At 39.4% G+C, this 22,712-nt stretch overlaps 2 protein-coding genes across 2 annotated transcripts in view; both read right to left on the bottom strand.

Annotated features, from left to right (window-relative positions):
* Positions 1 to 9,812, bottom strand: part of LOC145441299 (uncharacterized) — a 33,751-nt gene extending 23,939 nt beyond the window's left edge. Inside the window, exons 1-3 of the mRNA XM_080319122.1 lie at positions 9,654 to 9,812; positions 2,667 to 2,898; positions 2,367 to 2,509 (exon numbers count right to left, since the gene is read on the bottom strand). Coding sequence (XP_080175248.1) covers positions 2,367 to 2,509; positions 2,667 to 2,898; positions 9,654 to 9,720 — 442 coding nt within the window. The 5' untranslated portion in view covers positions 9,721 to 9,812. The remainder of the gene's footprint in view (positions 1 to 2,366; positions 2,510 to 2,666; positions 2,899 to 9,653) is intronic.
* Positions 9,813 to 15,445: 5,633 nt separating this feature from the next.
* LOC145441297 (neuronal pentraxin-2-like) lies at positions 15,446 to 17,973 on the bottom strand. The gene is made up of 3 exons (XM_080319121.1): positions 17,793 to 17,973; positions 17,660 to 17,714; positions 15,446 to 16,208 (listed from the first exon to the last, which is right to left on the bottom strand). The coding sequence occupies exons 1-3, from the start codon at positions 17,871 to 17,873 to the stop codon at positions 15,598 to 15,600; spliced, it is 747 nt and encodes a 248-aa protein (XP_080175247.1). The 5' UTR covers positions 17,874 to 17,973; the 3' UTR covers positions 15,446 to 15,597.
* Positions 17,974 to 22,712: the final 4,739 nt, after the last annotated feature.

Raw genomic sequence — 22,712 nt, 5'->3', positions numbered from 1 at the left:
CTCCTGAGCTGCTCAGACTATAGATAACTAACCTCCGTAGGTTAGTTATCTATACTCAGACGGCATGGTTGCATCACAATACCAAACTTACTTACAATGCAACATCCGAGGCTTATTTTGGCGAGTTCCAGGGCCACGAACAGAATAAAATTTATATTTTCGCAATCAGTACCGTGGTAGCTTTCCATTGATACCCGTTTTATCAAATTTAATGCTGGGCAAGCCGGTCGAAATTACCATCAAATTGCCTTTGACCAAATGCAAAGTGTGACGTAGACCAATTTCACTGAGCCGTGAGATTTGCTTGTCTCCACACCATATAGGACACTGTGAACAAACTATCAAACTGGTAGGAGAAATAATAAAATATCAAAAGGTCGTAGCTTGCGTTGCGTAGCTTATTTAGATACATAAGCAGGTATAGGTATGACAACTGCCATTGGCATTATGTTGCCCCTTTGACGTATAGTTGGTTACATCCTGTGCCATCTTGGGTATCTTTATATATGCTATTATCGCCAATTTAATGTGGCGAGTATTAACTAGTCGTAGCCTACGCTTCACAGCTGTAACACCAATGGATTCTTCGGCGATTGCACATTTCTATTGTTATGGCACAAATCCATTATGTTCAAGTTGTTATTGATCTGTTCCAACATTCGAAGGTAAAATCAAACGATGAATCTATTTGACTTCGGTCAAATCGGTCGATCAATATAGCATAGATATCAGGAGTATAGGCCTATGCTCGAAATCAGGAAATAAGACCTACTTTGAAATACATTGAATTCTCCTATTATTTATTGGTGCTGCGGCCCGCGGCGCCATCAAAAAGTGGGAAATTGGCCCGCGAGCACATTTGAGTTTGAGACCTCTGCCCTATATTTTCAATTGTCAATGTCAATGCAATATGACGTCACAATTGAATATTCGTGACGCCATGGCTTTAAAAAAGTTTCAAATTAGAGCCTTGTTTTAAACATGTTTGTTTTTAACTGATTTTTGTTTTAAATGCAACCCTACACATGATACTTTCGACAACCTCGTATTTACCCAGGGCTGGTCAAATAAGTAATCGACCGTACTCCAGTTGAAGCAGAAGTAACTCCACAAATATATGCTCAAGTAGAAGTAGAAGTAGCGATTTACACGTAAGTTCAAAAGTAAGCATTCTAAGCCTAGTATTCCCTAGAAAACTGAAAACTGTCAAGTAGAAGAAGAAACAGTCTAAAATTATAACCACTTGACCAAGTAGTGCAAAAAGGCAAAATCGTTACTGACCACCCTGCATGATTACGTCACATTGTGTCTTGCGAATCGCATTGTAAACCGTGAATTCTGAGTGGATGAAAAATATAGCTGCTCATTATATTGAATTGATAGCGTAACCGAACTGCTAGTGTATCACCTTGATTCACGCCATAGGCGTAGCCAGGTTGGATAATTGTGGGGTGCAAAAACGTTCAATAAAGACATTGTGTGTCACGAAAATCCATTGTGACCAAATCAAGAAGAATGAGGCCAAAGTGTCGAAAACTTTGTAATTTGAAAGACGAAAATCTCGAGTTGACATTGTCGCCTTTCGCCCTCTCTGGATATACGAGTATGGATGGACAGGACACGTCATCTTGGCAACATATACGAATAACTCGCGTCGTACCAGTACTTCATCAAATAGTAGTCCAATTAACAGTGGATTGAGTATGTTTGCAAACAACAGTCACAAAAAGGTTAATACTGTGATAGTTATTTCAAGCAGAGTTGGACAATTAAAAAATGTCCAGCTTTTCCAAGAACGTAAATTTGAATTAGAATTACAGCGACACAGTATTTTCCATATTAGGATTGCAAGAGTTAATGTTTAGTTCATTCTCATCAGATTGAGAATGGACAATGTATGTACATTTTCATTATCATTTTCAGGAAAACCAAAATTTAGATTAGAATTAAAATTAGAGCATAGAAATTTTTCAGAAATTAGATCAAAATTAGATTACCGGCATTTTGCTTTAATAGTCTAATTAGTTATTATACAACTTGAATTATCTGGTTGCAAAGGGTGTGTTGTAGCTGGTTTGAACCTCGGTGTTATTGCGCAGTTGCACATTGAGCAGTAATATGTGCGTATTGTATGACATAGCATTTATAAGTTATATTATTGGAATTGAGATATTATTTTATCCGTACATGGCACACTCTGTAATTGTAGTATAATTAAAGCTCTTTCAGAGCAAAATATTGTTTCGATCGTATCTTCATACCTCACAGCCTGTTTCGTATGTCCTTTACCCCCGAGGCTCTTGTCCCGGAACCGGTGGTGTATGGTTCTATCGTGAGAGAATTGGGCTATTTCGCAAATTCCTTACCTGTAATGACGTATTCCTCCAGTTCGTGATAAGCCTTATAGTACTCCACCACACAATCTTGGGCAGCTCGTAACGTGTGTGATTGCCCGCGCACTACATTCACCAGATTGTGTATCCAGCATTCAGCCGTATCGTTGGCTCCACTGAAACAAATTAGATGCCGCCGAGGTCGCCTTCTTGTTGAACTATTTTCTCGCATATTTGAATTTTCAAAAGTAGTCTATTTTACAACAGTGGACCAGATTCTCACGAAACTTTCCCAGGGATTTCCAGAACTGAACTTTCCCAGCAGCATATTACCTGCAAGTTTGGTTGACTTTTCGGTACCAACGACTATGATACACGATGTAGCTAACTGGACCTTTCCATGTTGTGTTGCCAGAATTATTGCCGGAATTCAATTGGTAATCGATACAGGGCGGAAAGAATGTGGTAACCGTAATATTTGGATTCGTCGTATTAGTGCTCCGTTTCTTTCTCGTTCCGTCAACGGCTGACCCGCCAGAAGAGTCATGACCATCATAATGGCAGCCTGTAAATCATCGTGGTAATTATCTTTGGCACCCGCATCAAGACCACCAAAAAGTAAGAGTAAGGTAACGCAACAGACTATACAAGATCGTGTCAACTAGATTTATTGCAACCAATGCTATAATGATATTCTTTGTTGTTGTAAGTTCCACTATATCATTTTGTTATTGGTTTATAGACTAACTAAACAATATGTAGGCTATATGTCGGACCAACCAACGAATGAATAAATTGGTTCGGATTCAAGTAATCGAGTCCTTTTGCCATACCCAACTACAGCCAATCTCACTGGAGCAATCTGTATAGCCTCCTCGGAGATAGCAGCAGGATGAGAAAATGAACATAAATTTCAAGGTATCCAATTTCGTTACGAGGAGAATATTACCTATAGAGATTAAGGGGCAATTACGGAAAAATGGTTGGAAATACAGACACGGATATGGATTTGAAACAAGATCACTGCTGTCACTGCCACATAATTTGTTTGGAGAAGAATGAAGTTGAGACCAAATCACTAATCCGACGAGTGACAAGCCATGCCGAGTCGATGCGAATTTTGACTCGATTCAAGTCTAGTCCAGTCAATTCGAAAATCGAGCGCCGAGTTGAGTCGTCTCAATTTCACGATGTCTAGTCAATTCCAATCGCGAAATGGTCACATTTGCCCCTATATATCTCTATTGCAAGGTTCCCAAACTAGGGGTCGTTTGCCTATTCTCTGGGGTCGCGGAGACAGTAATTAAAAGCCAATGACTATTACAAGAACGTCATTTAAGTCAGTGGTTCGAAGCCGCCGGTCCACCAGACATAATAAAATTATACCTTAATTGGAAAATGCAAGATGATGAATGTTTGTCCATTGATAAAAATAATTAAACATCTAGTTTTAGGTTTGGTGGTACTGGAAAATGACCAACATCCAACTCTGAAACGCTTCTTCTCTCGATATTGTCGAAGAGAAGAATACTGTTTGAGCTGTCATAGTCGTTTTATCCACGGCCGTCGGCATGGAATAGTGTAATCGAATCTTGAAGGCAGCTCGTTTATCTGTGCCAGGCAGGGTTGTAACCAAGTCACATGGTTCCGAGTCACGAGTCAATCTTACTTTTGGGGTATTGACTCGAGTCAAGTGGAGTCATTTTCAATTCATCACCGAGTCGAGTCCGAGTCCAAGTCACCGTTTAAAGGGTCAAGTCCGAGTCATAGTGTTATGACTCGAGTCGAGTCCAAGTCACTGCATTGAAGTCATGTTTAACTCATGTTTTCAATCCTCAATTAGCTTATAGCTTATAAATAATCAACGAATTCACGTCTACATACTATCCGATATAGAACCAACAAATTCACGTCTACATACCAGCTGATATAGAATTAACAGATGCATGTTTATGTAGGGGTACAGTTTTTCTTTCACATTATCAGGTGTTTGACTAAAAAAAAGGTCATCTTTCCTGCTCAGCTCCCGAAATAGCTCCGGAGCGTTACTACTATGAGAGAAAATTTTGGATTAATTACAAATAGAGATTTTCGAATTTTACCGGCTACCTCGTGATATTGTTATATTGTGTAAAAATATGATTCATAGCAAAATTGGCTCAATTCCAACTAGAAAAAGCGAATTTATTGGAGTAGAATATTTTGGATATGAGAAAATAGTCGGCTTATTAAGTATATTATATGAAATAATTTCTCACTAAAAACACTCCATTTATTTTCAAAAATAAAATTTTCTCCTCTCATATCATTGATTCAACTTTTTAAAATTGAGCCAGATTTAGTGTTCTTTTTATGCAACATAACAATTTTATCAAGTAGCCACCCAGCAAAATAAAAAAGAAGTTATTTTTGAACAGCCCTATTGTACAAACATCACACAACATTAGCCATTCATTATTACTCACGTGCACAATGCACATAGCCTACCTAACAAAACGTCAAATTGACGGAGGGCATATTGTGTGTTTTCACAGACAGCAGATCAAATCATTGAGTTACACTTCAAAAATACTAAAGTGAAAATGAGATCCTCATATATATTATATCGGCATGGCTTTGGAATAAATCCACATCTCCTGAATTCACGATCCACTGGGTGCACTAGATACAGGAATTGACAAGCATTTTTGAACCACATTGAAGAGCATTGGATATACTCATTTTTTCTAGTCGCCCAAAATGCAAAGAATCATCGCCTTCAAATCTGCACATGAGCCTATCAGTCTCATCCAAGTACTTGACCATCTGAGTCATCTGAGTCAATTAAACTTTGCTTCGATTGTTTGTATAATTGAAAAGTCTTGAGTACTTTGATTGCGGAGGATCTATTACCTCTTCATCGCAGGATGATTTTGTACAATGCATTGCTACTATATGTACCATTGTCTGTTGTTTTTACGGCGGCATATCTGATATCAGACGAGTGCAACGAAAGCAGTGGCGACAAATAGCGATGTCGGCAGAATTCGTCAGATGCGTTGATCTAGCCATTACGATTCGCAAATTTCTTCATCTTCAAGTCATAGATAATAAGCCGAGTCAATGACTTGGGTCGAGTCATGCGTAATGACTCGAGTACAAGTCGAGTCAATCCAAATATTGACTCGAGTCGAGTCGAGTCATTTTCCCATTTCACGAAAATGACTCGAGTCAAGTCGAGTCACAAAAAAATCGTGACTCGAGTCTGACTCGAGTCGAGTCATGACTCGAGTCATTACAACCCTGGTGCCAGGCAATTTTACCTCGATTCTAGAGGTGGACAAAATAGTTAAGAAAGCTACTCAAGTAGAAGTAGCGACAAAAAATCTACTCAAGTACGAGTAGTAGAAGTACTTATTCCATAAGCCACATAAAACCACTTGAAGTAGAAGTGGAATCGACTAACTTTAAATCTACTCAAGTAAGTAAGTAGTTTTGAAAACAGTCTTAATTCGTTCGCTGGACTGTCAAAAGTTGCAAATTGAGCTGTGCGGACGGTGCAGAGAGCTTGATTCGTATTGATGCATCCCATGAGGAATCAATTTTCGACAGAATAAGCATTCTTTCGCATCATGGGATGCAAATTATAGTATTGATATGAAAATGCGATACTAAACCTTTGTTTACTAGAAGACCACCTTTTAGAGAACATCATGGCATGGCGCCCTACCCCATATAAGGCCCCACGTTTAGGCGAAGAGCAATACGGAGAAGTTGTGTCGGATACGGTTTCGACACTTTGCGGGATTAGTATACGTTAATAACAAATATTGTGGATCGTAAAATTTATATTTAGTGCATATAGCTTTATTTTCGGAAAATAAAGGCATTGCTACAGTTGCTTTTATTCTTCAACATGTATATGTTCTGCAGACAAAAGAACTGAAAGTAATTAGAACTCAAAGTATGATACTCGGAATTGAAAGTGAAATACAAATACCACTTCTAAAAAGCGGAAAATATATTTTATGTCTTTTGTCCATAAAGATTCAAAGGTGATCTGCTAAAACAGGTGTAACGTTAAAAAAAGCCGAATTATCCAGATTAGCAGGACACGCCATGGGCTGCTATATTACGATATGATAGGTAATTGCGAAACGGTAGTTTCAAACGTTATGGTGGGCCCATATTTACTGTGATCAAATATTTGATATGGGAGACAATGCGGTGTGAGCGGAACCAAGCAATCCGGTACCTAACTAATATTCACTGATACTTTCGTGAAAACATATTTGTCACTCCATAACTACTGTGGGCGAAGCGCAACAAATTTCTGGGCTTCACTTCACTTTTATTAATATTAAATATTGGTACTCCGTGAAAACAGCCGCGAAATTTCTCAGGCTATCTGTCGTATTTGGGGATTAAACTACTCCTACTTTACAAACTGAAAATAGCGAAAAGTAAGTAAGTATATAACAAAATATTACGAAGTAGAAGTAGTAGTAGAGAAAATTAGATCAACTCGAGTAAGTACCAGAAGTGGAGGAAAACTACTTGAGTACTTCCAAAAAGTAGAAGTAGTCAGTTACTGACCACCTCTACTCTACCGTAAAATTACCCTTGTGTTCCTTATGCTGCGCCCCGGACACTTTTTCGCATTTACTAATGAGATGTCGTAGATTTGAATTTCATCACCGCTTTCTGATTGATCATTGTGCCGATGAAAACGTTGTTTTCTCTTTACAAAATCTATTGAACCTCCATTGCCTCAGTAATAGAATTTATTCTCTCCTGCGAATTATTTTTCTTGATTTATCTATTGCTTTTTCCGATCGTTTCATTGAATATATACTGAGCGTGGCGCAAATAACCATCATCAGTTGAAAACGCCACTTTTTTCCGTAATAATAATAATAATAATAATAACATGAAAAACATCATGGAGATATTTGATTACGAAGAAAAACCCTCAAAATGTCACTCACTTGTACCATACTTGAAAACCGACAGTTGCATACTATACATTTTGACTTGATTTAAATTTTGAAGATCCCCCGTTCCCCCAGATATTTTTTGAAATTTTACCGGTCTGCGAACCAGAGGTGGTCAAAGTAGTCAAGAAAGCTACTCAAGTAGAAGTAGAAGTAGCGACGCAAAAATCTACTCAAGTACAAGTAGAAGTACCTCTTACACAAGCAACCTAAAACTACTTGAAGTAGAAGTAGAATTTGCTGGCTTTAAATCTACTCAAGTAAGTAAGTAGCTTTGAAAACGGTCATAATACGTTTGCATGGACTTTCAAAAGCTGCAAATTGAGCTATGAGGAGGGTGCAGAGAGCTTCATGTACAATGCATATTGATGCATCCCAGAAGGTATCAATTTCCGATAGCATGAGCATTCGACTGAATCATGAGATCTAAATGATTGTTTTGCTATGGAAATGAGATACTAGCCTTTTGTTTACTAAAACATCCCGTTTTAGAAAATGCCATGGCATGTTCCCTCGCGCATATTACGGCCTTTAATTTAGTCGAAGAGCAATACGGAGAAGTTGCATGGATACGATGTTAACACTTTGCGCGATTCGTATACGATGATAAAAATATGGCATAATGTTAAAATGCCATATAGTGTAATTGTATCGTAGGAAAAGGACGGCGATGCTACACTTGCTTTTAAACGTAAACAAAACATATATGTTCTCCAGACAAAAGAACTGAAACTAATTAGAACTCAAAGTAATGATACTGCGAATTGCGAACGACAACTTCCAATACTACATCAGAAAAGCGGAAAATGAATTTTATGCCTTTTGTCGTGACAGTTTTAACGGTGGTCTGTTAAAACAGATCTAACGTTCAAAATGTCAGAGCCCACTTGTCCAGATTAGGACACGCCATGGGCCGCTAGATTACGATATGATGGGTAAATGCTAGATTGCGAAACGGTAGTTTCAAACGTCATGATGGGCCATATTTACTGTGACGAAATATGTCATATGGGCGACAATGTGGTGCAATGCAGCCTGCAACCTAAATAAGTTCACTTTGGTGAAAACATATTTGTAACTCAATATCTACTAGATGTGAAGCGCGACAGAAATTCTGGGTGTGACTTAAATTTTCTTAAAATTGAAAGTTAAAACTCCGTGAAAACAGCCCGAGAATTCCCCAGTTTCTCTTTCTAATTGGAGGGTTACACTACTTCTACTTGACAAACTGAAAATAGCGAAAAGTAAGTAAGTAGATCACTAAATATTATAAAGTAGAAGTAGAAGTAGCTAAGATTCTATCTACTTGAGTAACTACCAGAAGTAGTGGAAAACTACTTGAGTACTTCGAAAAAGTAGAAGTACTTCGTTACTGACCACCTTTGCTGCGAACTAAAAAAACGTTGAGAACCACTGATTTAAGTGGATGCTATCGGCGGCTCATTTCTGTATATAGTAATTCATTTTCAAGATAGAAGAAAAAACTACCTCTGAGCAATGCGAAACCGGTAAACCAGGTATCAGTTCAGTCGAAACGTCATTTCGAAGCGCCACCTATACTATGACGTAAGGTTGGTGTCTGGCCATTACAGTATGAAGATTAAAGTGTCGCGAGCATACAGACCAATAGGACGGTAAATTTTCCTTCATGGAAAATTACATGTGACAGGTAGTGCTATGCGTGAACATTACATACACAGGACACACGTGCACGAATAAGTTATAGTTCGTTATCTGTATTTCGCATGACGCAGAAATCCACGTAGCAATACTTGCCTATAGACTTCGATTGGATATAGACAGAAATCCTTTCAAAAGACCCAAATACGTTGCTATAGTCTTGATTGAGTTTCTTACTCTGAGGACGAGGGTGGAAGAGTTCTTAATAGCATAATTGCTCTTACTGCGCACATAGCCGCCAGCCTTCCCACATAGGCCGTGACCCGTGAGTAAGTTTGCGTGATGGTGCGGACCAGTTTTTAGTAACCAGCACGACGAATTCAGAGGTGGGTCGCGGAACATTTTCGAATCGAAATTTGGGGTCGCGATCATAAAAAGTTTGAGAACCCCTATACTACGGGATATCTGTATATAGCCCTATGCTAATATTAGGCCTATATTATATATTTATATATATATATACTAAAACTAAATGTAGTCGGCCAATATCCATGCAACACATATGCGGACCCATTCATTTTTTCTGGAAGGCTACGTAACTCAGTGGTTAACTTCAACCAAATACGCCACGGAAGTAATAGGCTATACCGGCATCTGATGAAGACGATGCAATTAGTCAACATGCACATAATATTTCGGTAACTGAATTTTTCATCATGCTATTCACCTGCTATAACGGCAATGCAAATGATGAAACTGAACGTCCCAATAATTATGCTTGTACATTTTGGCATAACTTAACTTTACGCGATGATAACAGTAGCTGCAACAACGGTACTGCTGTTGGTATATAATACCGATTCCTTTGTATCAGAGGATGTTATGACAAAGATTGTCTATAAATCGGCACATGATATTTCCTGCTTCCTAGACAGTCATATTGCGAGTAGGAATGAGAGACATATCAAAACGATATTTATTTTATGTATAGTCACTACACTGTATAGTGTATCCGCAATACACATCCCAAAGGCCCAAACGCAACTCAGAGTACATTCTAGCTATCCCCAAATATGAATAGTCCGTCCTCGTATCCAATGTTCGCACATGCCTGCCCATGCACATGCCCAAACCACCATCATCTTCAGCGTTCAGCGTTGGTGAAATTTTACAGCACGACCAAAAGATTATTCCGTTAGCAGAACTTGTAGTGGGGCCATATCGGATCCGGATAAAATTTCGTCCTTGATTCATCCTCTGAAGCTTGAATCAAATCAGGTAACTCTCTCTCTCTCTCTCTCTCTCTCTCACTCTCTCTCTCTCTCTCTCACTCTCTCTCTCTCTCACTCTCTCTCTCTCTCTCTCTCTCTCTCTCTCTCTCCTCTCTCTCTCTCTCTCTCTCTCTCTCTCTCTCTCTCTCTCTCTCTCTCTCTCCTCTCTCTCTCTCTCTCTCTCTCTCCTCTCTCTCTCTCTCTCTCTCTCTCTCTCCTCACTCTCTCTCTCTCTCTCTCTCTCTCTCTCTCTGTTCCTCACATGTAAACTACCAGGGGGTGAGGGGAAGCAGTTATTTTCCCGGTGGCCAAACCAGAAGCCGAGAATATGCCTGGTGGGCCTAAACCAGGGCCGGCGAGAACATGTGGGCCGCGAGAAGGTTTTGAGTGGCCCGAAAGGTTATTTTTCGAAATTTGTAATATTTATCAAAAATGGATTGCCCAGATTGTGAGCTTGTAAGGCCCAACCAAAAATTGGATTAGTCTGGCCGCAACACTTGGGATGTGACGACTGGAATATCAGTTCCGACGCATAAGCAGATCCATGGGCCAGTCACATTTTTGGTAGATCTTCGTTCATTACAATAAAGCAGAATATTCTGCGGCGGGTTTATCCAAAGTAAATTTTTTCTTCACGCTTCCCGCAATATGTTGTCACTCTCGATTTCTTGCTTATAATATTATTATTTGTTATAAACCCCCTCCGGACTATGAAAGAAAAGAACGCCTAATTTATCAGATTGAGTACGTCTATATTCGCGATTACGAGAGAAAGCGTCGCCCAACACGCGACCTTGCGTTTGCGCTCGCAGAAAGATCGTCGACGATGAAACCTCGGCACAAAATGATTGACGCATGTTGGCCAAAGCTTTCGATATCGATATGTCCAGGCGCCGAGTAGAGCAGTCCTTGCGAAGTGAGTCCAGCGATATACAGCAGGCCCGCAATATACTCAAGTAACAATATTATTGACCTATAAACTTTGAAGAATTTTCGCGCTTCGCGCGGTTAGTGGCCCGCACAATGGTTCGTCGCTTGCTTGTGGCTCTTCAGCCGAAAAGGTTGGTCAACCCTGGCCTAAACTATACTGTCAGTCGAATTATTTTTATTTCTAAATTGAAGTGAACCACATTGATAAAACAGGCTCTTAAGTGCAGTTCTGAGGATTAATTTACAAAAAATAACATATTTATTTTAGTGTCATTGTTCCAAGCATTGATAAACATGAAACAATTTTAACTCTTTTTAAATCACATTTTAACCCCCAGATACTTTTTGAAAACGTATGACGGAACAATTTAAAGAAGAGGTCTCAAACACGCGGACCGCGAGATCGTTTTGTGCGACCCACGTCGTCATTTTGAATTTTGAAGTATTCGACAATATTTAACTGCTATACATATATATTTTTGTAGCTTTGAGAACTTAAAATTCGCTTTAAAACTATACTCCAAAACCCTGAAACTACTCATCAGATTTCACCTTCACGTCACTTTCAAAAGCTACCATGCGGCAGTGTTGGGATCAAGTCACTACCTTCGAGTCACGAGTCATTCCGAGTCATTGCACATTTTGACTCGAGTCAAGTCAAGTCAATCGATTTCCGAAGGTGACTCGAGTCAAGTCAAGTCACTCGATTTTTGGAGGTGACTCGAGTCAAGTCGAGTCAAGTCAAGTCAAGTCACGAGTCAAGTCACAATTCAAGTCAAATTGCCTTTTCGAGGTATGAGGCGTGATCACGTCATTGTATTTTGCTAGCTGTCTGAAATACAGATTGAGTGGTCATTAATTTTGAACTGATGAAGGAATATAGAGTTAAATATACACGCAAGTCAGGCGCTGTATCGCTCACATATAAGTAGAACTAATAAACTACGTAAGTAATTGCACAGCCTCAGTTTATAGTAACCAGCCAAAATAGAGAATAGAGAAACAAATTAGTAAGATGCAATGCATTACCCTTTTGCAAATTGATATGATACAATTCGAGCCTGCGCCAATGGTTGAGGACTATATAAACTATTTTCGAATTCAATTTCAATAAAACACGAGGTTTGGTTAACACAGAACAGAAATGGACATTTTGCCATTACTACTTTACTAAAGTCTAGTTTACGACAACGTAGGCTGTAAGCTTCGATCACTTCGTTTGCGATCAATATATTTGTGAGAGAGAAATGGAGGCTCAGTAAAACGCACGATCATTGAATGATTGGTCGCTCTCACGGGTTACACCAGCGTTGCGCGAACAATCCGAACATATGCCAGATACAGTGATTTTCATCGACACTGATTACTTGATGACTTGAAATTGACTCGTGAATTTTGCTCCGAGTCACGAGTCAATCCACATTTTTGATACGCCAAGTCAAGTCAAGTCAAGTCATTTTAGCAAAGTGACTCGATTCAAGTCAAGTCATTCGAAAAAGTGACTCGAGTCTGACTCGAGTCAAGTCATGACTCGAGTCATCCCAACACTGCCATGCGGGGGAAGATCAGTTACCTATTTATGATGGTAGGCTACAACATGATGATTCGTGACTGAAAATTGTGATTTGGACTTGGGCTCGACCTTTCGTAGAAATACTCGAACTCGGACTGAATGGTCGATAAAATAAAAATGACTCGACTTTAGTCGGGTCAAACTTACAGTCCGACTTACTGTGACTTAACGCCGTGACTTGGTACGACCACGAACGCAACAAAACATCAGACTGTTATGGGGAATAATAATATGTCAAAAGGTCGTAGCCTGCGTTGCGTGCAAGTCGAAATGACAATGGCAGCACCGTAACTGCCGCACCCCAAACCCCCCAATTGGGGGGGCGAGCTCGATGGGGGGCCCAAAATTATTTCGTGAATTAGCATAAATCATAGATTATTTTTTGAAAATTGATGCAATCTTTTCAAAAAATTTTCGCGCTGCGCACTAATTCAAGAAACCATTTATATTTATTATTGGGTATTGGGCCATTACCGCGCCACGACCCACCAAGACATATACAATCAAGTTTTAGGCCATATAACATGCAACTCCAAGAAATGTGCCAGAACGATGGCAGCGAGAAAAGCTTGGCCGAAAAGGTCTATGCCCTTATGCAGACCAAAGACTTCGCTATATATACAAAATACATATAGGTTCAATTGTCCATAGGCGCCTAAATGACTGGCGCCGAATGTTCCTGTCTTTGCAATCTGAACCTCACAAGACAAATACCATCCCGCTGGGAAAAGTTTTATGCCAGTGAAGAAATACCAATTTGAAATCGTGTGCGTCTCTTAGTTTAGAAGCCTACGTTTGGGCGGTTCTATATTTTTTGATATAGCAGACTGGAAGTCACATTATTATTTACGGGCTCTCCCGTTTTCAGGACACTTCACTCAGCTCTACCGGTAAATCTAATTACGTGAGTATAGAGAGGACAATAAATTGATAGCATATTATATATCCAATCGCCGATCTGATTGACCGATTTTATCATAAATTATCGAAATTTTCGCGCTTGGCGCTGGCTCACAATACAGTACAGGTAATTTCGTGACAAACGCGAACAACGTGATGGGGGGGTCGTTTTATCACCCTATGGGAGCCCAAGACCCACGTTTTTGAGGGCCTGACGATGTGCTGTTTCGTTCCTGCCAACGGGTATACGCCCGAAGATGTTTAATTATTATTGAGTGGCCCTACCTTTTCAAACACACCTCACTCAGCTCTGCCGGCAAATCTGATTACGTGAGCTGAGAGAAGATAAAAATTGATAACAATGTATGCAATTCCCGATCATACTGACCGATGAAATCATGAATTCTAGAAATTTTGCGCGCTCGGCGCGCTTAGGCAACAAAAGCTAATTCAGTAAAGAAACTCCCAATGAATATGATGGATAGTGGTAAACAGTGTATCGCCGGAGAGGGTCTGGGGGCGAAGCGTTCGGTCTATAACCCTATGGGGGGCCCAAGACCAAAGTTTGGGGGGGGGGCTGACGAAATGCTGTTACGGCCCTGGACAATGGTAATCGTTGGCATTCTGTTTCACCCTTGACGTATAGTTAGTCACATCCTGCGCCATCTTGGGCCTGTTTATCCATGTTATTATCACCAATTAAAGGTGGCGAGGGAGGTAGTGGTACGCTTCGCCGCTGTAACAATGATGGATTCCTCGGCGATTGGACTGTTTTATTAGTATGGCACATGGATCATTATATTCAAGTTGTTATTGATCGGTTCCGATATTCGAAGGTAAACCTATCTCCGATGTATGCACGTCATGATGCATTTGTACACTAGCAAGGTGTCTATAACTAATTATTTTGACAAACTATGCCAAGTACCACATAAAATATATTTAAATATTTAAAATTGTGATTTTTTTTTCGTGCCAGGCGTGAATTCACAATAGTAACTCACATTTTCACGATGTTTGTGGAATGCCGGTCTGCAAGGTCCCGTCCAATAAGGCCTATACTTGGAAATACATGCGACGGGCGATAAGCGCCGTGACCACGGCACATAAATTAACAGGTTTCAAAATAAACGCATGCGCGCCCGGGTCAGTTTATACAGCCTATGGTTTTATTCCACCTCAACGTATTACGTTCAAAAGTTAGTTTTATATCTTAAATCCCAAGCAACTTTTAGCGGTTCGTATATGGACCGCGGGTCGTAAAATGATCAGGGATGCATTAATGGATAATCCTACTTGTGCGGAAAATTACCGAGACGACAGACTTCGCGTAGTTGGGACAGGCCATTGTTCTAATTATGTACCTTGGAGTCGACTTGTATCAACACCCGCCAACCTAGTTTGCGTCAACAAAAGGAGTTCGTGTATGATCTAAAATAGTACATCGAGCGCAATCTATTCACCTCGATTACTCGTGCCAATGTCGTCATATTTCGTGTTGCGATTATTGATATAGAACAATGCTCTTTACAATTCTCTAGTCTAGATGACGAGTGTCTCTCGACGAGTATCAGTCGAAAATATTCGGGTTTATTTCATTATTATCATCATTTTATTAGATATTTATATCAAATCAAAACACCACAAGATTGTGATATAATGAAAAGATAGAAGGGTGCCGAACCAAGCCCCGAACTACTGCCATCTCCGGCTAAGGCTATTTTTTTTTTAATTTCACATGGAGTTGCCATGCTAACACTATCTTTGAATTACTGTATAGCTGTTTCGTTAACGTTAATTTTTACATTACTTCCTGCCGAGAGTCAATGGAGCTTTAAAAGGAAGTGTTATTGCAGGGAATATATATTACTGCATGTTATATTAAAGTTTTGTAACACAACATATCTTCATTTAATATTATACGAATAAAATTAATAAGAATATACGGTATACATAAAATTGCGGTATTCGTGAGCTGATTTGGAGATTATTGCTACTTAGCACTCTCTAGTCATTTGAGTTGACACTCCTCCATTAATATCGACGTTATTAATTTCCGAAGACAGGATGCTTGCAGGAGGACAGATACACCTGTTTTGATACATTTGCACTATTTCACTGAGGTCGAGAAGTCTATCCCATATTGCAAGATTGGAGACTCTTCCTTGCAGTGATTGTGTCGCAGAGAAACCACCTCCGATAGCATCCTGCTCCTGGCCGATGATAAATACTCCACCGCCTTTTACGATTCCAGGTGCGTGATTTATCAGTTGATGCAGTTCTCCATTAACAAATACGTAATGCTTTCCAGTAGTCGATGAAGCCGAGGCGATGCACACATGGTAGTCAGTGCTAGTAGGGAAAGGAAATGGGATACTGATGCGTTGGCTATTTATCAATAAATCCAATGCATCTCCTCTCGTTTCCACTATCATAGCATTATTGCTTCGACCATTACTATACGATATCCACGGGTCGTAATTATTCGAGTATCTTTTCATCCAGAGACACGAGGTAAATTGTTTGAGATCTGGCACTGGAGTTTTGATCCTCAGATAACTGCGAGTTTGGTCGCCATTTGGAAAATGATATGTCGATTGCTGGCAATCTAGGACAATATATATAGAAAACGTTAAAATGGTGAGCAATACAGAATATATATAAATGTATGTGTTCCATCGAGTGGCCAGAGTGCAAGCAACACCGACACGACACTAATGATTGCCGGTTCGAGCCTCGGATATGTCCAATTTCTACGTGTCGGAGGTTTATTTGGGATTCTCATCGCCGACCTGACCGCGATTGCATTGCCTCAGACTGATATATCGAACCGGGCTAAAAGTCGGCAGCAAAGATCAGATGAAGGACAGATGAAAGACTGATTCGTGGAAGAGAGAGTGAAAAAAGACGCCGTCAATAAAAATGCATTGAACTGTTGAAATATTGTCGTTGTCATGGCTATAAGCACCACTGTTGTGTCTTCGCGTTCTGTGTGAGAACCTCAGAAATTTAGAGGTTCACGCTCACAAACGAACCTTGATAGGTTCCGCACTGTGAACCAGTTTCATATACTACAATTTTCACTTCGTTATAACATCTATGGTTGGAATTTATTGCATTTTACCTGTGGGCCACTCTATGCATGGCGCTAGCAGCATAAAAAAATCAGCACTAAACGAGCACGCACCTGGACAATCTCAAGAATTTTACTTGCTTTGTTACAAAAGTTTGCTGGAAATATCCAGCTTTCCGTTTGTGAACATTTAGTGACTCTCTGCTGTGAGCTTGACCCACAATCACACAACATCAAGAGAGAAATACACTACATGTAGTCAGCGAATGACGTTTATTCAACCTATCAATCGTTTTCTGATGTATAAAATCTAGCAAGATTCACATGTTTATTGTATCATAAAACCAAATCCGTGCGATTGGGGTTTTGGCTACTGCTGTATAACTTGCTAATTAGGTAATATCGGTAGCAAGTATATAGAAACCCGTTTTAGACTCTGCTCAATATCAACGTAGTAATACTCGGATGCCCAATACATTGTCCGGCCAAGCCTAGACCGTTAAGGCGTATGCTTATATTCCCTTGCAAGTCCTCGTCGAAGTTGTCGGAAGCGAAGCAAAGCGACGGAAGATATTGATTTATGGGATTATTATATCATTTGAATGCCCAGTTGATACATTATTATTATATCATTTGATTGCCCCAGTTGATACATTTGGCGACGTTTAAAACGCCAACATGTACTTCAGCGGTTTGGCATTATGTGGCTGAGTCGTCGCTAGGTATGGTGTATAGATTAATATCACTTCACTGAAATGTAGGGTTGAAATTAGCAATATGACGTCACGTGACGTCATGAGGTTCCCGTTCGCGTTCACACAGAACCTTTCAAAAAGGTTCGTGTTCACACGAACCTGAACCTTTCAGAGCTTCACACCATCCTTAGTTTCCAGCCACCCTTCGCTTTTGAAAGGTGAAGTGTTGATTCACAAAATATGCTCTATGCTCGGACTTATATAGGCCTACTCCTATATTTTCTCACGCACTTGTCAACGGTTTGACCATCGTCGTTTGCTTGCTCCCAGGATATTCTTCTAGTGTCTGCAATAAGGATAACTGAGCATTGAGCAATATTCAATCAGTACCCTAATTAGCTAATCAATCTCAACCAATACTCACCACTGCCAGATCATCCGTTGCCACAGCGATTGCAATGTGGGTGATGCACATGCAAAATGCCAGGATAATGCTGGAACTCATGCTTTATGTGATCGCGAAGAGTTGATGGTTAATATAGATACGAATGCAGTGCGATAATAATGACTAATTGACTATGTCGAAATATAATATAATGCATTGCCGAATAAAATACAGTGTATTTATTTACATAGTCTTTCGATGAGTGCAGAGCAATACGATTTAACATAAATACGCATTTTAAACGCAGTTTCACAATGCAGCCGCGTGGACTCCTAAAATCGGACTGCGAACGGAATGTTCGACCAATAATAATTTGGCTGAGAATTTGGTAACCAGCTATTATCGGACATCGCTAACAATATATTTATTTCTTGAACACAAATCTATGTTCCTATCGCTTTTTGTTTCTATAGAATGCCGAAGGCGGGTCCACGCATTCTGGATTAACAGTGCAACCTCACATAATTAAATTTTCCGGTTCTCCAACTAGCCAAACGTGTAATAATATGGAATACGTGCCGTACTTTATACTGAAAGTACTCGCTTTGAAAAGAAAGCGTTATTTAACAAATGCTCTTAATTTCAATTAACAATGAATCAGGAGATCTTATTAACAGAGCCAGGAATCTTCTCGGATGTCATCGAGTTCATTCCGCTAACTAGCACATCCATATAAGGGTAAATAACTATAATAAACATGGCGAACTAAACCATTGAGATAAAATCGCCTATCAAATCATGTCCTATTAAAGAAAATCTGATTCACTGATCTTCTGACGACGTTGTGTCGTCAGCTCAGCGCGCTGCGCTTTTAAAGTTAGGAATCGTAAATACTGATACGTATGACTGTTCGCTGCGTTGAGATGGACGCACGCAAAAATATCATTAATTTTGCTGTCTTCGTCAACAATATGTCATATTTTAATTAGTTCCTTATAATCCGTCCTTTATATTCCTAAAAAAGCTAGATAATGACCACGAAAAGGTCACAAATACTCAAGTGGTACGCGTAGTCATTCTTGAACCGCGTGTGGTCCTTAAGCCAAAACAATTGTACGTCCCCGTACTAGCCTTTTCATACCGACGGTCAATATATACTGGTTGTAATTGAATCGGTCACGAGTCGATACTTGACAGTGCCAACGAAGCAAACTTACCAACACGTGCCAGGCATTACGAGAAGATTCAAGCCAATATAGTAAAATTAGCAACTTCCAGTTGGTCTTCACTTGAAGAGAAAACTAATATTGATTAGACGCTGATAATTAACCCTAACTTTGAAGTGGGGCACAGAGCTACCTGATACTATCAAGTTATATTGAAAGATTAATTCGGCTCAATGTCTTACATTTCCAACAAATACATACCACTCTACCCGGTCCATTATACTAGACTCTATAGGCCGACTTTGATCAACAAACGTGGTGAATCAAATTTCGAAAGATTAAATAAATGAAAGAAAAAGAAATAATAAAATCAAATCAAATCAATGAGGACAATTAAATAGAACAGGGAATACCATATATATATGTCGACATGAAAATCCACGCCAAGGGTCACCCGACGAGATTCAATTATACAATAACTTAGAACAGTAGTATAGTATGCATATTGCATATAGTAGCAAAGTATCATTCGAGAGTGTGTCCAGTAATCCAGTAAACCCCGACGGAGGTAACTTGGCACGGAGCAAAACTCGAACTGAAGTATATTTGACGTAACTGAACATTAGCTCAGCAAAACACGTTCAAAAATTGGTAGAGGCTGTTCAGTATAACCCATCATATTACTGTGAAACCTTGCGGGGGGATGTGAATGCGATGATATGTAGTGTTCGGTAGAAATGCACTTTGATATCAAGGAAATTACACAGTCAATGACACTGTGATGCCGACCGACGAGCAGATTATCAAAACAGATGATCTGCTATTAATAAGTTGATAATTCATGCAATAGCTATTTTAAAACATGTCTTGAATAATGTTTTAAATAAACTCCCTTTAAATATGAACAAGATTGTCAAAATAGTTGATGTTTTCAAAATTTGTAAAACGTTTTCAGAATTTTTTAAATAGTTTAGAAGAAACAGCGAGCCTTGGAACGATGTTGTAATGTACTAACTTAAGACTTTATTCATGAGAACATGAAAGGTCCTGACGTGCAGGTCAACAGGAAACGAACGACTCTCGTTGTTTACTCGACGCACTACAACACAATTCAGTAATTGTAATCAAGTTATGATAATGTCCAAAAATGATACACATCATCTCCCCTCTTTCATCCGAAGCGTACTGAACATTGTACATTCACCCCGGGATATAACGTTCAGGGCATCGCCGATTGCGCGAACATCGACGTGGTTGATTGTGGTTAGCAGTGGCGGCTCGTCCTATAGGGCAACTGGGGCATTGCCAGAGGTGGTCAAAGTAGTCAAGAAAGCTACTCAAGTAGAAGTAGAAGTAGCGAAGAAAAAATCTACTCAAGTACAAGTAGAAGTACTTCTTCCGTAAGCAACCTAAAACTACTTGAAGTAGAAGTACTTTTTACCGACTTTAAATCTACTCAAGTAAGTAAGTAGTTTCAGAAAAGTCAAATATACGCTCTCGTTGACTGTCTATAAAACTAACTCTAAAGATGACGATTCTGTCACTCAAATGAGGTGTCATATCATTGATACACAACCACGCCAATGTTCAATGAATGCAACTTCTTTGTTTCGATTTGAAGATGTACTTATTTGAACAGCTTCCTGGAGGTACAGAACTTCAATACACAATTGAATAGTATATTCATATTTAAATGAACGCGAGTATTGTGCCTAGGAGTCGACTTTTATCTAATTACACCAGCCAAGGCTGTGTTAACAAGAGGAGTTCGTGTACTATCTAAAAATAGTACATTTAACGCTCTCATGTTCGAAATTTCATGCTGGTGACGTCATATTTTGTGATACGATTGTTGATAAACTATGTTCTTTTGAATTTTCTACTACAGTGGTTCTCAACCTATATGTCTTTGCGGACCACTTCTGGACCGTCATGGATCCGTGTGGACGTCCTCAAATTTAAGTTCAAATTTAGCTTAATTATTGTGCAGCGGTCATCTATCTTGTGCCATAATTAACTGTAGGCTAGTGATAAATAGCAGTAAATGACCAGTGGTTCCCGACCTTTTTCGACCCATCGCCCCATTTTCAAGGTCAACACCGATCATCGCCCCCCAAATTTTGTGCACCGATAATTGGGCATACAGACTGTAATGACCGGCGGGTTGACTAAAAAAAGGTCATCTTTCCTCCTCTCAGAGCTGAAAATAACGTTTTTCGCTCCGCATTGCTAGGTGGATGACTAAAAAAAAAAAAAAAAAAAGGTCAGCCGTGACTGCCTAATCGCGTCGAGCAAGTGCGACGGTGAAGATATTGTGCCATGTAACGGGTTAAGCAGCCGCGGCAGCTGGTCTTGAAGAAATTTCAATAAATTGCAGCTCCATTACGGTGGCGTTCTGAAGAAAATGGCCGCGGCAAAAAATTGTTCTTTTTTACCTTCAATTTGAGACCACATCATTTTTAAAGCGCAGTGCCCCTTTAAACAGTATAGCATATTTTTCACAGGATACCGGTAGTCAACTGCCTTGCGTGATTTGAAACAATACCGTACCATGCTGAGCAGGCCTGACAGAATATAGCTCCATACATTGGATTATCATTTTTAGACTTAATACATTTCTAGTCAACTCTCACAAATATGGTTAGAACGATCAATGAATGTGAAAGCGGACAGCTACTTTTATCCATCGCATACAGTGTAAGAACAATAAATGGGATGGGAAACCCTACACAAGAGTGCCCATTAAACATGACAGCCCGCGAACCCATGCTCCTAAACCAATGCGTGCCAAGTTATGCTTATCACTAGGGCCATTTTTATATGACCTTAAAAAATCAATTATATGACTTTATTTTTGGGAAAATATGACTTTATATGACTTTATGCGAAAATCGTGTATTTTTAGATGTAACCAACGTCACTCAGGTAACTGACGAGTAAAACATGAACAACATAACAGTAATACACATCCATTTTTATTTTAAACCACTTTTGTAGCACAGTTCCATGAATAGTGTGGAATGTTGGAGTCTTTAAAGGTACTATTTGGACGTAAAAATGACTTTAGTAAGGAAAATGAGCGCTTCACAGACGCAGATGTTTGTTGATACTTCTGCAGTTTTGCATACAGCGCTGGTGAAATGTCTTGTCTTTGTAGCTCCATAATTTGTTTCACGTCGTTTTTGTCCAATCGCTTCTTAATGTAATTTTTGAGCTCAAGCGAATCTTTTCCGAAATCAAGGCCATTTAGATCAGCATGAGCCTCTTTGATAGTGTATGTACAACTCCATTTTCAGTATCAAGTTTGAAATATTGTTGTAGTGGAAGCATATTTCTGTTAACTGACTCGTCAACTTTGGATCGTTCACTTAATCTTTGACGCTCTTTACAATAACTCCTTCAGCTTCCCGTGCGTTGACTATTTCTTTCACTTGTGGAAGTCTCTGAACTTCAAATTACGTCCCACTTCAGTGCACAGAAGTAAAACAGATTGTTTAGCAACACAATGCAATGTGTGACCTCATAGGTCTGCGACTGTAATGTTATGTACGCTAACCTTACAGTTTGCCTTTGTTCAATCAGAAATTGCCTTACTTTTTTAGTGCGTAATTGCTTCAATTGACACATTTTATTTAAAGTATACAACAATATGACTTTATAACTCAAATATGACCTAACCAGGAAAATATGACTTTATATGACTTTATAACTTTCTTAATATACCCCATATGGATGCGGTTTTTGCGTTAAAATTGATTTCACGACCTACTGATGCATAGAAAAAAATATGACT

This window comes from Botryllus schlosseri, chromosome 6 (assembly GCF_051294905.1).
Source record: "Botryllus schlosseri isolate E-star chromosome 6, Bs_hap1, whole genome shotgun sequence".
Classification (NCBI taxonomy): Eukaryota; Metazoa; Chordata; class Ascidiacea; order Stolidobranchia; family Styelidae; genus Botryllus; species Botryllus schlosseri.
Note: the sequence above shows the minus strand (reverse complement) of the source record. Positions and strands in the feature narration are given on the sequence as shown.

Coding starts and splice junctions, on each gene's coding strand:
- LOC145441297 (XM_080319121.1), bottom strand. CDS start 17,873: ATGAGTTCCAGCATTATCCTGGCATTTTGCATGTGCATCACCCACATT. Junction 17,715..17,792: donor CAACGGATGATCTGGCAGTG/GTGAGTATTGGT, acceptor TCCTTATTGCAG/ACACTAGAAGAATATCCTGG. Junction 16,209..17,659: donor GATGGTCAAACCGTTGACAA/GTGCGTGAGAAA, acceptor ATATTGTCCTAG/ATTGCCAGCAATCGACATAT.